This window comes from Quercus lobata, chromosome 2 (assembly GCF_001633185.2).
Source record: "Quercus lobata isolate SW786 chromosome 2, ValleyOak3.0 Primary Assembly, whole genome shotgun sequence".
NCBI lineage: Eukaryota > Viridiplantae > Streptophyta > Magnoliopsida > Fagales > Fagaceae > Quercus > Quercus lobata.
The window spans coordinates 19,122,579-19,139,700 of record NC_044905.1 but is presented as its reverse complement, the minus strand read 5'-3'; the positions used below and the strand labels follow the sequence as shown (position 1 = coordinate 19,139,700).

Below are 17,122 nucleotides of genomic sequence, written 5' to 3'. Positions count from 1 at the left end.
CCCTTCTTTTATACTAGCTTTTCCCCTCTCTTATGCGTCCACGTGTAGGTTTTGCTTTTTAGGGCTGATACTTGTCTTTTCAACCCATACCCAAAGTGGTTGGGGGTGGTTGTAAAAGCTGAAGAGATGGACCTGTTAGGCGCAGAGTACTTAATTACAGTATTGGCAGCCTTTCACTTGGACCGCTCCCACACTGTACTCGCCCTTTCTTCTGGGAGCGCTTTGGGATGCCGAGGACAAAATTGTCCTCTGCTATATCTCTAGGCCATTTGGACTTTCATTGTATGTCATTGGCAATGCCTCTCCTCGGCTCGGGCCTTGGGCCCTAATGTAAAGTGAACCGGGGTCATAAATTCTCTGGCCCCACAACCATTATGGTGAAAGCCCATTGATTTTTGACCATGTGAATATTAAGGAAAAAATTGGAAATCGTTAGATATTTGATATATCAATGGGCAGTGAAGGGGCTAATTCTAAATCCCCACAGCCAAATTCATGTGACCCAAAAGTGAAATTAGATACTTGATAAAGTCAAGAATTCAACAATTAAGTTCCAAACCAAAAGTAAAACTAAATTCCTAATAACATCAAGTGTTCTTTAATCAATCAAGTGGCATGCCAAGAGAGGAATTAAATTCTTAACAGAATCAAGTGTTCATTAATTAATCAACTAACAAGCCAAGTGAGGAATTTAAATATTGACAAAGTTAAATAATTAATTATTGATTAATAAATTATTCTTGATAAAGTTGATCTCCTCCACAAAGTTAAATAATTAATTATTGATTAATAAATTATTCTTGATAAAGTTGATCTCCTCCACCACATTCTCGCATTTAATGCTTTGATATTTTCCAATATGCACATTACCGGTAACAAAAGAAAAAGAAAAAAGCAACAACTATCTCCTCCGCTGCCACCAAGAATGGAGCCACTAATGAGCCTTGGAGGCAATGCCCCCAATTTATTATTTATTTAGTATATATGTAGTATTTTTTTTGTTTAGCTGAGAAAAAAAAGGGTAGGGAAGCGGTGTCTTTCACTCGGGCATGATCATAATGACATCCTACCCGCTGGGCATGGGCCTGTGAGAACATAGGATTTGGATGAGTCTCAACCTTCCAAACCTTTAAGAGTGAGCCTATGACCATTAGACCATTGATTCTTTTAACAATATCATTAATTCTTTTAGGAGGAATACTATAGGCACAAAATTTTCTACAAAATTTTTATAAACTATTAAGGGGCAAAATCTTATTGGTTCATATATGGGTCTATCATTTATATCACTTTTTTATTTGAATAAGTCTATTACCACAATAATTTCACAACATTGGCTGTAACTCGCCTATGTGGTGAGTTGTAAGTGGTAGAAAAAATGGTAGGTCCATGTGAGTTCACAATTCCATCACTCACAAGTTACCACATAAACAAGTTGAGGAAATGGTTGTTGTACCAAAATTATTTTTTTTACTCATCAATAATCACTCACTACATCGGCAATTTGTAAAAAAAATTGTAACTTTAGCATTTTCCTCCTTTTAAAAGCCATAAAATTTTTTATAGATATAAAATTTAAAACAAAATATATAAGTCCCAAAAAATTATCCCAACAGCATAAATTGCCAATAGCAAATCTAAAAAAAATTAAGTCTAATAAATCAAGGGTAAGGATTTGTTGCAAACTAAGTTGCAGCAATTCTTGCAAAAATGCACACGTGTCCAGATTCAATTAAGCCTAAAAAATTATATTTTTCCTTATCAAGATTGATTTTTCTACCTAATGGGGTCTATTTGAGGATGAGGTATTTGGTATCAAATGATACCATATTAGCAATATCAAAATCCAATAATTATGAGACATGTTAACAAAAAATAACTTACCCACTAACAATTGAAAGACATGTGTTAGTGGACATTTATTTTTGTATACATGTCTCTCATTTTATTGGATTTTGATACACATGACGTAGTATCATTTGATACAAAATATTTTTTCCTATTTGAGGCATTGACACATGTGCGTTTTGCAGGAATTGCTGCAATTTAGTTTGCAACAAATCCTTATTCATAAATCAATTTCACCCAAAACAATCAACTTAGCCCTTTAAAAAAGATTTAAACAAAATAATTTTTTCATTTTTCTAGCAGCAGGTGCACACATCAAAGACAAAATTAAAAAAGAAAACCCTTTAGCGGCTAAGTAATTGTAGCACAAGAGGTCAGAGCTATCACACACAGCTAGTAGCAAAGACTATAAGGCTTGGCTTTGTCCCTACCTCCCACACGACTTAACCAAAAAACTTATGTTTATAAGTTTGAGTCCAATTATGTTGTATTACCCACTAATTATTATAATTGTTATTCAATGTAAAACTTATTCACATGTTTATACCCAACATGTGGGACTACACATGTAATAACTAGATACTCGAAGAGTTATGAATACTTTTATTTTCATGCAAATATATATTTGAAACTTAGTTGATAATATCACTTCTATGTACAAAGAAAATGCGTGATTTGAGAAATGAGGCCACCAATTTTGAGTTTTAAGTGATGAAAACTGATATGAGGTGAGGTGAGGTGTGAGAAATTTGCAGCGTAAATTGGAGACAATTCTGTTTGGGGGGTGGTTGATTAGAATTACCAATAAAATTTCTTTTTTTTGACCCAAAAAAAAAAAAATGTAAGATAGTTGGATTGGTCCAAGTTTAGTAGTTTTTCTTCTTCTTTGTGTTGCGTCTTCTATTTAGTTTATCTACTATGACAAAGTTAATCTAAAAAAAGAAAAAAGAAATCCTGATAAAGTGAAATCACAACAAGTCTTTGATTAATGATTAGTTCAGATTTTTTCTTCATTCAAAACCGGAAGAGAGAGAGAGAGAGAGGCCTTCGATTTTGAATTCTTTCCGCACGATTCAAAATCCCCCAAAACAAAGAAAAACGACACCGTTTTGTCTCATTCCAATACCAAAAAAAAAAAAAAAAATCCCACCGAAGCACAGCACAGTAACATCGTCTGTTTCTCTCTTCTTCTCATTTCTGATATCTCTTCTTCTTCACGCTCACACATCCACACGATACCGCTCCACCACCAACCACCACCGTCCCTCCTCCGGCGACGAACTTCCGGCGAGCTCTCCAGAGCTACGGGCTTAGCCCAATATCAACATCACTGAAAATGAAGGTGATTTCTTCAAATTTCGTAAATCTCAATGCTTTTGTTCGATTCGTGTTTTTTTGTTTATACATTACATGGTGTGTCTGTGTGTTTGTGTGAGAGAGGTAGAGAGAGTAAAGAATAATCTGATAGAATGTAAGTTGATAATGTGAATTTTGAAGAAACCCTCAATTTTGGATAATTATGGAGGTTTTTGGTTCTCTCAAGGTTTCGTTTTTAGGGTTTCGTATTTCATGTGCTCGAATTATTGGGAAAATGGGAAGTGGGTTTTGAATGTTGTCATGGGATTTTGTTGAAGTTTATTAGGTGTAGCTCAAATGGCACTTCGTTCCCTTTTGTGAGTAATGTGGAGGGTGAGGTTGTAGGTTCCGGACTTGTTAGGTAAGTTTTGAAGTTACAAGTAAGCAAAAAAGTTTGAGGATTTTGTTGAGGTTTATGTTGGAGATGTATTTGGGATTCTGTTTTGAGAATTTCGAAGTTGAATTCTTGGGTGGAAACATTTTTGTTGTGAGTTCGCGTGGTATGATTTGTGTGGGAGTTTTTAATTCCTATTGTTTTCCATGAGTTAGGGATAATTGATAGAATGTCAGTTGTTAATGTGAATTTGAAGGGCGGGAAAGTGCTGGATTTTGGGCACTTCATTCCGCTGTGAGAGTAAGTTGGAGGGTATTGTTGTGGAGTCAGGACTCATTTCGTGAGCGTGGAACTTACCAATAAAAAAAAAAAAGTTTTGTTGATTTATTTTATGTTGGAGATGTATTTGGGATTCTCTTTTGAGGATTTTGGATTTGAATTGTTTAAACTTGGTTGTTGTGAGTTGGTGTGGCATGAATTTTGTTGGGAGTTTTTCATATGGGTTGAGGAACTAAGGGTGGTTGAATCTCTATACTTGATCATGAAGGTTGGACTATGGTCACACGCATACGTGCACACCCTAAATTCTTGTAGCAATGTATTATTTATTTTTGTGGCTAAATCAAGAATTGGGAAGAGGGGGAAATGAATGAAAGACCTTATTGGTGTGAGTTCTATGCCCAGTAGATTTCTGTGGCTGAGTTGAAGAAATCATGGGTACTAAAATTGATCTTGTGTAAGGGGCATTGGTAGGCGACCTTAAAGGACCAGAGGAGTCTCATGTGCAGTTCAAGTGCTCTCTGTTAGGCTAAAATTCTGGGAGGATATATCTGATTTTCTCTTTTTAACAATCTTATGTCCTTTTTTTGATTAGTAAGTTACACATGCAAGTATGAATCTGGTTACTGTTACCTATTTTTTACTTATATATAAAAAAGAAGTTACACATGCAACTGGTGCCTGTTGGGCCTTGAACTTTATTATCTTATGTTATTGTTTTTGTTATTTTAGATGTCAAGTATTAAGTAATGAAGATGAGAAAATTGAAGAATAGAACTTAGTTCTTTTACTCCATTTTCTTCAGGTATTGAGTTTATTGGCTTAGTACAAAGCACATGTGATTCGGTCAGCAAAAATGTCCCTTTTAAGTAGGTTCTTTTACAGAAGACCCCCAGATGGCTTGCTTGAATTTGTTGACAGAGTATATGGTAATGGCCTTCATTCCTTAATCTTGAATAAATTGCTATTTAGCTTTGTATTTTTGTGAATTATGAATCCATACATGTGTTATAATTGCATACCCACTATTTGGTTTTATGAATATCTGCAGTTTTTGATTCGTGTTTTTCCACCGAAGTCTTGCCTGACGGAATGTACCAAATATACTTGCATGAAATCATTACTGAGTTACATGAGGAATTCCCAGGCTCATCATTTCTTGCGTTCAATTTCCGTGAGGGTGAGAAACGGAGCCAGTTTGCGGAAATTCTATGTGAATATGATGTTACCATTATGGATTATCCAAGACAGTATGAGGGCTGCCCTCTCCTTCCATTATCTTTGATTCAACATTTTCTTCGTGTTTGTGAGAGTTGGCTTTCACTTGGGAATCAACAGAATATTATTCTTCTACATTGTGAGAGGGGGGGTTGGCCACTCTTGGCATTCCTCTTAGCTAGCTTTTTGATCTTTCAAAAACTGCATAGTGGAGAACGCAAGACTCTTGAAATTGTGCATCGAGAGGCTCCTAAAGGCTTCTTGCAGCTCTTGTCTCCTTTAAATCCATTCCCATCTCAGCTTCGTTACCTTCAGTATGTAGCAAGAAGAAACATAGCTCCGGAGTGGCCACCACCTGAACGAGCGCTTTCTTTAGATTGTGTCATTCTTCGAGCCATTCCAAGCTTTGATTCTCAGAATGGCTGCCGGCCAATTATCCGTATCTTTGGTAGGAATCTCCTTAGTAAGGGTGGGCTTTCGACCCAGATGTTGTTCTCTATGGACAAGAAGAAGAAGAAGACCCTTCGGCATTACTGCCAAGTAAGAGGTCTTTTGTTCTATACTTTTTTTTTGGGGGGGGTTCTAAATGTTCTTGCTTTAGGTTTGTTTTTGTCTGTATTAAGTTGCATTAACTGATGCCAATATGATGGTTCTCTTATTGCAGGCAGACTGTGATGTGATTAAAATTGACATTCAGTGCTTGGTGCAAGGAGATGTTGTGTTGGAGTGTGTTCATTTTGACTTGGATCCAGAAAGGGAAGTTATGATGTTTCGAATAATGTTCAACACAGCATTTATCCGGTCCAACATACTGATGCTTAACTCTGAGAATTTGGACATTCTTTGGAATTCAAAGGAGCGGTATCCAAAAGGTTTCAGAGCGGAGGTGAGCATATCACTAACCCTCATTTCAATCTTGGATTGAACAAGAGAAATTATTACTGATGATGCCTAAGAGAATTAAGATTATTTAGTCATCTTGGGACACTTTTTTCCCTTCATTTATTTTTGATATCCACAAAGAACCTAAAACTTCAATTGGATTCATGCATTCCCCCCCCCCCCCAACACACACACAAGCTCATCTACAAATATTAATCTGATCAAATAAACTTTCTAACTTCAGGTTTTGTTTGGGGAGGTTGAAAGCATCTCTCCCCCAAAAGCTCCCATTGCTATTTTGAATGGTGAGGAGAAAGGTGGATTGCCAATTGAAGCTTTTTCTAGGGTTCAAGAACTTTTCAGTGGTGTTGAGTGGGTTGATAGCAGTGATGATGCTGCCTTGTGGCTACTTAAACAACTTTCTGTTTTAAGTGATGTGAAAGAACTTTCAAAGTTGCAAAGTAAAGCAAGGTTATATTTATCACCTGCTGATTCTGAAGAAGACAATAATGCATCTAGCACTGCCGATAGTTCAGATGAAGCATTTGATGTTCCCAAATCTTCAACAAATGTAACAAAATTAGCAGCAGAGGACATTTTTGATTCAATTCCCTTACCATATGAAAGTGATGGTCAACATGATGTAAATCTTGCTTCGGAACCTCCTGATCAAGCAGCAGTTGGAAATGATCCATCATCTCTTCATGACCAATCAGCAATTCCAAGTAAAGGATCTCCACCTCCTCCTGCTAGTTACCCACCCCCACCACCTCCTCCCCCTCCTCCTCCTCCTCCACCTCCACCTGTTACTTCTGGCAAAAATATTTTGTCAATGTCCCATCAATCAACTCCCCCTCTCTCTCTTGATTCTAGTAGAGGGCCTCCGCCTCCGCCACCACCCCCTCCTTCATTTAGCATTCCCAACAGTCATTCTCCAATACTTGCCCCTCCCACTCCCAATAGGGGTTGTCCACCACCTCCGCCACCCCCTCCAACACCTCCTAGTGTTTCCTATAAAGATTCTTCTACGGAATTTTCTATAATGAGTAAATGCCCACCACCACCTCCTCCACCACCACCTTTCAATTCATCTAAATCTCCCCCACCAGCCCCCCCACCTCCCCCACGTTCCTCTATATCTAGTCAACAATCTATAAAGCTGACAACACCACTAGCACCAGCTCCGCCACCGCCACCACCACCACTGCCGCCATTGGCAAGTACAACTAACAAGTTGCAACCACCACCACCACCACCCCCCTCAAAATTGCCTCCTCTGAGTTCTACATCTAATGTCACTTCCGTTCGTGGGGTGCCACTGCCACCTCCACCAGCTCCACCTCCACCTCCACCTCCTATTGTTGGTAACCGTAGTAATGGCTCTAGGCCACCTCAACCTCCACCTCCACCTCCCCCTCCGATTGCTGGTAACTCTGGTAATGTCCCTAGGCCACCCCCACCTCCCCCTTTGATTGCTGGTACCTCTAGTAATGTCCCTAGGCCACCTCCACCTCCCCCTCCAATTGCTGGTAACTCTGGTAATGTCCCTAGGCCTCCTCCACCTCCACTGTCTTCGGGACCTGCAAAGCCAGGTTTGATCCCTCCACCTCCACCACCAGTACCAAAGCCTCCTGGTGCTCCTCCATTGCCAAGTCGTAGTGCAACACCAGCTCCTCCCCTGCCACCTGGAGCAAAAGGCACTGGTGCGCCTCCACCGCCACCTCCATCAGTAGGGAGAGGGAAGGCTTCTTTAGGGCCAGCAAGTCTTGGAAGAGGTCGAGCAGCTGGTGGGGCTACTCTTGCCCCAAAGAAAGCTTCACTAAAGCCCCTACATTGGGTGAAAGTTACACGTGCAATGCAAGGGAGTTTATGGGCTGATTCTCAAAAACAGGAAAATCAGTCAAGGTGTGCATAAAGAACCGAGCATGGATATTATATGTCCCATGTGATATCTTCTTTTAGATGTTAAAGTAACTTATGCATGTCTACAACTATTTCATAAGAATTAATGAAGTTTTTAGATCTCTTATTCAGTATACTGAATGGTAATGGCACTTGTTGATACGAATCAATTCATTCTAATCAAAGGCTGAGTATGTTAAATTGAACATCAACTTGAGAGCAGCCATTCTACCTTTAGTTTCACATTTTCTGTTTACTTTCTCTTTTTCTGAATGTAGCACTATGTTCTCCTGTGTTTTTAGTTGATTTGCATTATTTTTCTGGTCTTTTGCTTTGTTCTCTGTCTGTTTGTTGGGGGTGGGTTTAATTGGGTTTGCTCTTGTAGCACTTCTCATATACTGTTGGAATTTTTTGTTAGGGCTCCTGAAATAGATATAACAGAGCTTGAGAGTCTTTTCTCAGCGGCTTCTGCTTCAGATGGGAGTGGCACTAAAGGTGGAGGTCGACGTGGTTCTAACATGAACAAACCTGAGAAAGTGCAACTGGTAAGCTCCCATGTCCGTGTGTGTGCATGCACATGGGTGTGTGTGTGTTGCATTTTTGTATGTATCAAAGTAGTTTTGTGCTGAACAATTTATAACTTTTATGGACTCATTTTTAATTTTTTTGACAAGTTTAATATTTATGATTTGCTATTTTTTAATGTTATTCAGTTATGAATGATCAGGAACATATCTGTACCAAGTATGTAGTTTTAATGATAAAAGCACCTGTTTTAGGTTCTAAGTGACACAGACAAATCCTTAGAAAAGGAGTTAACATTGAACGCTACAATTAGCCTGAAGAAGTCCTATTTGGGATGGAAAATTTATAATTGCAGTCCTTGTTTATTCACTGTGAGGAATTGATGCTTCCCTAGGAAGTTCAAGGACAATATCTTACCAAGGAAGTTCCTGAAGCCATTGTACAAAAAAAATTTTAAAAACTCCAAACCACTTGACCCAGCTTAATGGTACCAAGCTTTAAGTTTCAGATCCTCCATGAAATCCTTTACGGTTATCATGTGTTAGTCATGACTAAAGGCAGTAAATTAAGATTTGTATAAGAATATTTGAGTAACCACTTTCTGCCTGAATTAAAACCATAACATGAATATACAATGGTTGCAGTTAATTAGCATCCAAATGAATACCAAAAACAATTTTATTATGATGTGAAGTGTATCATTTGAAACAAGTATATGATTCACGTCTGATACTTTTAACATCTGCAATATGAAACTCTTGAAATTGTGACGTTGGCTATTTGAATGATAAAGAAAACTCAATACTCAGGAGCCTTATTTAATCTCTCTATATATAAAAGGAGCCTTAGTGATGCATAGCCAATATATCACAGCTGTTCACTTTATCAACTTAATTTGTACCTAGAGCTATGGAAATATGATCCAAAGATTCAGGACAAATGTGTTCCTTTGCTTTATATTTTTGCTTCTAAATTTGTTGTAGATTTGTTTTTAAACCTTGTGTGCTTTGTTATTTATATTCAACACAAACAATTAAAATAATATTTTCACAAATATATATATATATATATTAATTAATGTGTCCTCCCCATATATCATATCATCATAGTTTTTCAAGAATTCTTGTATCTGTATCATATCATACCATTATCTTTATTTGTGGCAAATATTCGTTTATATCTTTTCATAATTAACTTTAAATTTGACCGTTTATTGCCGGAGTTCATAATAACTTTCTCCATCAACAAATCATATATGGTGTACCTAATGCTTTTATCTTCCTATTTTTGTTGTGAAATTGTTTTACTTAAATGTGACATTATTGTGATCAGTTATTCCAAATGCATCTAAACTCAAGTTTTTTTTTTTTTTGTGCTGTATTTCTTTCTGTCAGGTTGACTTGCGTAGAGCATACAACTGTGAAATAATGCTCTCAAAAATAAAAATTCCATTGCCAGATATGATTGTAAGTTATTTTCTTTTACTCCTGCTACACGTTCAACTAACTGAAATACAATTTGACAGATCTTGGAAAGAGCTTGTTTGTAGGTCTTGTGGGTTTCTTTTTTAATCATTAAAAAATGGCTGCATCTAGTTTTATGCTGTCTAATGAAAGAATCATGTTGGCTTATGGTTGTGAGGACTTGTTGAATGATTTAAGTCCTGAAAAGGAGAGGTTTAACTTGGGGTGGTAAAGAGGCGAAAAAAAATTGACAAGCTATGAATACTGCATGTGCACAGCAACAGGAAATAAAAAAGAAGGAAAAGCTAATGATATTTGATCCAAATAGCATTTTCTTCCCATAAGCAAGGGATGGAGGTGAGATAACAGTTTTAATCCTATGTGGCTACTTGAGTTATGTTTACTAATCAAGGAGAGAAGGAAAAAGAAGAAAGAAAGTGAGAATCACACTAGGTATTCATGTGTTCCACAAAATGGAGCATTTACTTCTCACTTATGGACTTAAATTTCTTTGGTTAAGATGACATCTTTATAGAGCCTCACTTTTCCTGTCCAATAAGGTTAGGATTCTTAATTTGAAAGGCCAACAGAAAAGTCTACAACTAAACAAAACTTACAAACTAATAAGTGTGGTTTTAAGTCCCTATCAAAAAAAAAAAAAGCGTGGTTTTAAGTACCAGTAAATAAGTAAAAATAATCTAAACTAAGAAATAATTAAAAATAAGCTGATTCTTTAAATAATTATAGGTTGTTGTCAACTTGATTAATAAGATTATGTTTGATAAATAATTATAGTTAATATTTCTATTAAAGCTAATTTAGCTTAAGAAAATGCAGTCCTTAAAATGAAACAATTGATAAAATTTAAAATTAAAAAAAATATAAGTTACAAGTTTTTCTCTCCTAATTCTTGAATTTTAGTGTCCAATAGCAAGTTCACTTTGCCCAAACACGTGTCATGGGTTTGAGTGCAAGAATCATACTCCAAAAATTGGGCCTAAGGCTGTCTACTAACCACCTCTCTAAGACCCTACTGAAACAGGAGCCTTGTGATATGAGCATGACCTTTTTACTCTCTCTCTCTCTCTCTCTCTCCCTTTAGTCATATTGCCGACTGACCATAACCACTTATCTTTTCGATCTTCCTCTCTCTCTCTCTCTCTCTCGTAAATTCTAGTTCTGAACTTTCTCAATCACGTCTTCATAGCTTCCTTTGGCTCTAGTACTAGTCAACCCTCATATTGAGTTTTATGTGAAATTTCGTAATTATAAATATTCGAATCAGAATCTGCCCTATTTCTAATAACTGAAACTTGGAAATGTGATGTGAAATTGAATTTAAAAAAATGATTTGGTATAATAATCAGATCCTAATTTGGTGGACTAGTTAATTCAAATCCCAAATGGATCAATTGTGAGCCCTAGTTTTGGGACCTTGGAGAGAAGAGATTAAACAAATGATAACGTTGCATGTTCTCATTGTTGAGGATTGAGTTGAACCACAATGTTTGAGTACATTGGACCTCATTAAGGAAAACTAGCATAATGTAATAAGAGGCAAGGTAATTTTCTCAAATAAATGGGCTTGTCTTTGTTGCTTATGTATGGTTTTGTTATCTTTTCTGGTTGCTTAAGGGGGAATTGGGGATTATGGGAGTGCATTTCTGTTTCACTTTTTTATGTTTTCTCCAGCTTTTTTTGTAAATCGTAAAATTTATCAAAATAATAGATATTTTCAGTGATTTCACAATTATCTCATTGATTTTGCTTAATTTTCTAATACAACTGTTATCACGCCTCACATTGTTTCTATATATGGTCAGGAGTGACATCTATTAGTTTTTGATTTTCTTAACACACTCTAAATTATTAGACTAAGGAATCACCTAATATTGGCTCACAATTGTCTCTTTGATCTTGATATGTTATGTTAGTATACTGGTGTGCTCTTCTTTAGTGGAGTTCGTTATATTGCTTCCCTTATATAGTCTCAAGGCTCAGCCCTTTCTTCTTTTTGCTTGCAAAGCTTAACCTTTTTGTGAAACTTTACTTGTTAGTTGACTGTCCTACTTTTGTCATCTGTGCCTCCAGAGTGCAGTTCTGGCTTTGGATTCTTCTGTTCTAGACATTGATCAGGTTGAAAATCTTATTAAATTCTGTCCCACAAAGGAAGAAATGGAAACGCTTAAGGTAATCTCTCTCTCTCTCTCTCTCTCTCTCTCTCTCTCTCTCTCTCTCATGCTTGCATTTAACTTGAAACTGAAGTTATGGTGTCCCTTGTTGCTTTCACAATTAGGAACATAGTTACTATGCTTGGTTTGTTAGATGAATAAAGAAATCTGTTTAAAGAAAAGAGTGACTTGAGGTATACTAAGCTGCAAGGCCTAAGCTGAAAAGATTTAGACTCAAAAAAATAAAATAAAAAAAAGATGGAAGGGCTAAGGATATTTCCTCAGAAGGAAATAAAAAAAAGTTAAAACCATCAGCTTAAAGGTAGGAGCTCTTCTTTCTTGAAGATTTTTTATTATTTGGCTATGTGCAAAGGAACCATAGAAGGCAATGGTGCTCTAGCCTATCTAAGCTATTATTCTTGTGTCCTTGCTACTTCTTATGTTCGCATTGATCCACCACCTCTAAACAAATTAACATTGAATTCAGCATCAGCAAGGTACCCCATAAGAAATCATTGATGGCCAAATTGTTTACCAATCTGAGGATGAAATAGATTTATAGCAATTTATTAGTCTAGTGAATTGCAATTTATGATAGTTGTACCAAAAGATGGTTCGCTTTTTCTTGGTTCAGTTTCTTTTTATATTACATGGAAGTAAACTCCTTGGTACCAATGGTGAGGAATTGGAGGCCAAGATGTAGCCATTGAAGTAGACAATAGAACGGATTAGTAAGATTTTGAAATTATGGATGCAAAGTTGAGCAAGAAAAATATCCAGACTAAATTGAGGCTAAAGAGTTCAAAAACAGAGTAGTAAGCTTTGAAATTGTGGATACAAATTGAGGGTAAAGAGAAGGTTCAAGAGAATAAAGGATGCAAGACAAAGACTTAAGATTGCAAAGGAGCAAGAAGAGATCAAACGTTATTTCTTTTTGAACAAGACATGATCAAAGATCAGTTGTTTCGTTTGTGTCCAGATTAACTTTTTAAGCTTATTTGCTGAAATTTGGCAGAAGTACAGTCATACCTAGAAAAAGTGAGGTTTTAAAAAGTTGTACATAAGCAAATAAACAAAAAAACACTAAAAGAGAAAAGCTAATCCAAACTCACACTCATACTATTCAAATCATTGTATATGTCATTCCAAATGAACCTGAAAATGTGGAGAAAAAATGATGTGTCTATATATATATATATTTTAATGAACCTTGTTATCAAAAGCAGAAGAAAAGTCAATGCAAGTTTGTAGTTTGAGAATTCTTGTACTGCAACATTACAAAACTAAGTTCAAGTTGCTCCTACTCAGGGAGAATATTAAAGTGTTGTCTTCAGAGTGATATGTTTGGCAACGTAGAACTGTTGATGTTTGTGGCCCACATGTGGTGTCTTGTCAAGGAGTTTTGAAGCTTTATTATAAATGTCTTAGGGTTTCAAACAGCTTTAAACTTTGGTCAATGGTTGAAATAGCTTGTTTTAGAACTAGATTATATATATATATATATATATATATAAATATAAAGCATCTTTGCAGAATTTTATATTTTCTTAATTGGTGTTGTCAAGTACTTTCTAGTTTTAAGTGTCCTAGGGGCATAGATTTAGTCAGTTGTTTCATCAGTTTCTAATCTGGTGTCCCAGTCTTTGCAGGGAGAGATTAAGTCAAGAGTATGCTTCATTCATAAATTGTATCATTGTTATCTGGTGAAAAAATGAGGATTTTATAATGTGTGTAGTATTGTAACTGGTTTAATAGGTCACTGAAACTGTGCTTGTTACTAAATGATTGTTTCTTGTTGATTATGTTTGTTTCAGAATTATACAGGTGACAAGGAAATGCTTGGAAAGTGTGAACAGGTTCTACCAGATGCCAATTTCTTCAATGGATTCCAAATTCTATAATATGATTGCTAACAAATGTTGAATTTGATATGTATTTCAGTTTTTCCTTGAGCTGATGAAGGTTCCGCGAATAGAATCTAAGTTACGAGTATTTGCTTTTAAAATCACATTTTCTAGTCAGGTATATTGTTTGAGGATCTGCTTGTTCTTTTATAGGTGACAAGGTTTTGCATGCTAGTACTGTTGATAACTGTGGGTGCTTATAGCCTTGTTGTTGTTCAGGTCAATGATCTGAGAAATAATTTGAATACAATTAATGGTGCTGCTAGAGAGGTACCACTGAAATTAATTGTCTTTAAATTGGTCTATATGAACATATGTTTGTCCTACATGTTAAATGTAATACACAAATTGCAGGTAAAAGAATCTGCCAAATTGCGACAGATAATGCAGACTATTCTTACTTTAGGAAATGCCTTGAATCAGGGCACTGCACGAGGTACCACTATATAGTATCTTGTTTATCGTAATATTTTAATGATTTTTTTGCTGTTGTGATGCTTGATTGATGTTTCTTTTTTGGATATTGCAGGATCTGCCATAGGATTCAAATTGGATAGCCTTCTTAAGTTATCTGATACTCGTGCAAGAAACAGCAAAATGACTTTAATGCATTATTTGTGCAAGGTAGAATTTTTGGAACTTCCCACAAAATATTGGCTTCGTGGTTTGATAATATTGAGGCTACCATTAAATTATCCCCTATAAAAGGTGAATATAATTTAAGTTAAAATATATATATATATATATATATATATATGAATGAATGGAAAATATGTCCATTTTCTTGCAAATTGGTATTGCTGCAACTTTTGGTTTCTCTGTCATTATGCAGCACTCCATTTAAGGGTTGAGGAGGATGGTAGTGAAACTCTACTTTGATATAATCTCCACCTTTTTTCCTTTCACATTATCCAATTCTGACGCCAGGAACTCCCATTTAAGCTCTTTATTGATTCTGTCCTTTCCCATGAAGGGTCTCTTTCTACTCATCCTTGGCTTGTACAACGTACACACTCTCTCACTCACAAACACACTGCACAATATTGACCTGTGGCTCCACTATCATCAGATTTGAGGCAGAGAGGTCTTGTTCTTTTCTTCTTTTGTCAGTCCTGGATATCTTAATCTTTCTTTGAGGAAAATATCCTTAGTATTTTTCTTTTCAATGGTTGTTCCTGGCCGCTTGTAGTGCTGCTGTGCTGAATAATGACTGGTTTAGGGTCATGCTCAGTTTGAGGCTTCCTTTTGATACATTTTGTGATTGTTGTTTGACATATTTATTTCAATGCTTTAAAATCAGTTTTTGTGTGTGTGTGTGTGGATAACTTAGGGAACCTTTTTAAAGAAAATCCAGATGGACCATAAAACCTACGGCTATGGGCAATTGACCCCGCCCGCCTAAACCAGTTTCCGGGTAATCCAGGGGTATTCACCCCTCATGCCCAGTATTATACTCTGTTTTTTTTAAAAAAAAAAAAAAGTAATCAGCATTATACTCTATTGTGTTTTATTGATCAGTTATGTTACATTGGAAACCTCCTGCTACCCAAGACTCCAAGTCAGTATAGGGCATGCCTTTTAGGTATCAGTTTATATCAATGCATGACATCTGGCATGTTTGGGTAGTATTGCTGATTGATCCAGAATTCTCCAGCATTAATGAAGGAAAAAAGCAATGTCTTGGATGAGGTGTGAAGTGTCACTGCTTGTCTTGACATATCACAATATGTGTTATAAAGCTATTATGTCAATGATAGTGTAATAATGTGAAATGTGATTAATGAATTCTTTCTATTAAGACATGAGGGAGGAAAAAAAAACCCTAAACATATACCTGCTTCTGTCTCCTTAAGTGAAAAGAGTCTTTGTTGCGAGTTACAATGGAGTAATTGTTTGCACTCTTCCTATCACTATTGTCACCAATTGCCATTTGTGGGGTGCATTGGCAATTTGAATATTATCTAATTGGGTACTTGTTAGAAGTATTGGTTGAATGATTAAATTTATTATATCCTAATAGCTTAAGCTTTTGAGAGAATCGGTAATTTAACATGGTATTAGAGTATGAGGTCCTAAGTTCAATCTGTCTCCTCCACTCTACCTCCCATTTAAATTCCCACGTGTTGGGCCTCACCTATTAAAAGGTAGTTTCAGTCCGCACGTGAGAGTGTGGGGGGGGGGGGTGTTAGAAGTATTAGTTAAATGATCAAATTTACCATATCCTAATAGTTTAAGCTTTTGGGAGAATCAATAATTTAACAATACTAAAAGTTGCTTTTTTTGAGTGACCCCCTCCATCTTAAAAACATGAACTTACCCAAATAGATGGCAAAAGAATCTTCTGATTTTTAATAAGAGGTGTTGAGTTTGTGAACTTAGCTATGAACACCATAAGCATATGGTTAAATTCTTTAACATCCAAATTTTGTTGGCAGTATTATCATAGATCAATACACTGGAGAGTGGAGTAAACTGTCTGTTTTAAGATATTTTTATTTGTCTAATTATTGTTGTTGATGTTTCAATTTCAAAATTTCAGCATGTTCAGGTTCCCTTCATTATTTTATTCAAATGTTTTGTAGAATTATTTTTGCATTTGGACGGGATTTTTTATGCTTCCATATTAATTTGTTTTTTTTTTTTTTTTTCTTTTTCCTTCGTCGTTAGCTCCTTTCTGAAAAAATGCCAGAGTTACTGGATTTTGATAAGGATCTTGGTCATTTAGAAGCTGCCGCTAAGGTCTGTTTATTATCTTGCTAGTTTTGGCTCCTTTGTTTCTTGTAACTTTTTAATGGGCGGTTTATAGCTGACCTACATAACCTTTTGCTTGGGCCTTCACAAATGACTAGATTCAATTGAAAGCTTTGGCTGAAGAAATGCAAGCTGTCAGTAAAGGTCTTGAGAAGGTTGAGCAAGAACTCGCTGCTTCAGAAAATGATGGAGCTATCTCTGTGGGATTTCGAAAGGTGAGGAATATCAGGAAGATGTGTGTTTGTGTGTGTGTGTGTGTTTTTAATTGTTATAAACACTAGTAAACTACTGACATTATGGGATCAAATCTGTGTGACTTTACCCTACAACTGTTGTTTATAGGCAGAGGAGATGCTATTTGATCGAAGATCATTTAGCAAGAATGTTTTTCTTTTTGTTAAACACTCCCCTCCAGGATTTTTGCTTCTGAAGATCACCTTTATTTCTGTGGTTCATATAGTCAAATTCTAATTGAATAAGAATATGAAT

At 36.1% G+C, this 17,122-nt stretch overlaps 1 protein-coding gene across 1 annotated transcript; it reads left to right on the top strand.

Annotated features, from left to right (window-relative positions):
* Positions 1 to 2,880: 2,880 nt before the first annotated feature.
* Positions 2,881 to 17,034, top strand: LOC115974858 (formin-like protein 14). Its single transcript, XM_031095399.1, has 15 exons — positions 2,881 to 3,190; positions 4,623 to 4,746; positions 4,869 to 5,575; positions 5,700 to 5,921; positions 6,162 to 7,822; positions 8,238 to 8,364; positions 9,739 to 9,810; positions 11,899 to 11,997; positions 13,793 to 13,834; positions 13,920 to 14,000; positions 14,102 to 14,152; positions 14,237 to 14,318; positions 14,412 to 14,506; positions 16,550 to 16,621; positions 16,732 to 17,034. Exons 2-15 carry the CDS (start codon positions 4,674 to 4,676, stop codon positions 16,912 to 16,914), a joined length of 3,567 nt encoding a protein of 1,188 aa, XP_030951259.1. The 5' UTR covers positions 2,881 to 3,190; positions 4,623 to 4,673; the 3' UTR covers positions 16,915 to 17,034.
* The last annotated feature ends 88 nt before the right edge of the window (positions 17,035 to 17,122 follow it).

Excerpts from the sequence above, each read along its gene's own strand:
- LOC115974858 (XM_031095399.1), top strand. The coding sequence starts at position 4,674 with ATGTCCCTTTTAAGTAGGTTCTTTTACAGAAGACCCCCAGATGGCTTG. Across the intron at positions 5,922-6,161 it reads CAAAAGGTTTCAGAGCGGAG|GTTTTGTTTGGGGAGGTTGA; the intron begins GTGAGCATATCA and ends TTCTAACTTCAG. Across the intron at positions 14,153-14,236 it reads TTAATGGTGCTGCTAGAGAG|GTAAAAGAATCTGCCAAATT; the intron begins GTACCACTGAAA and ends CACAAATTGCAG.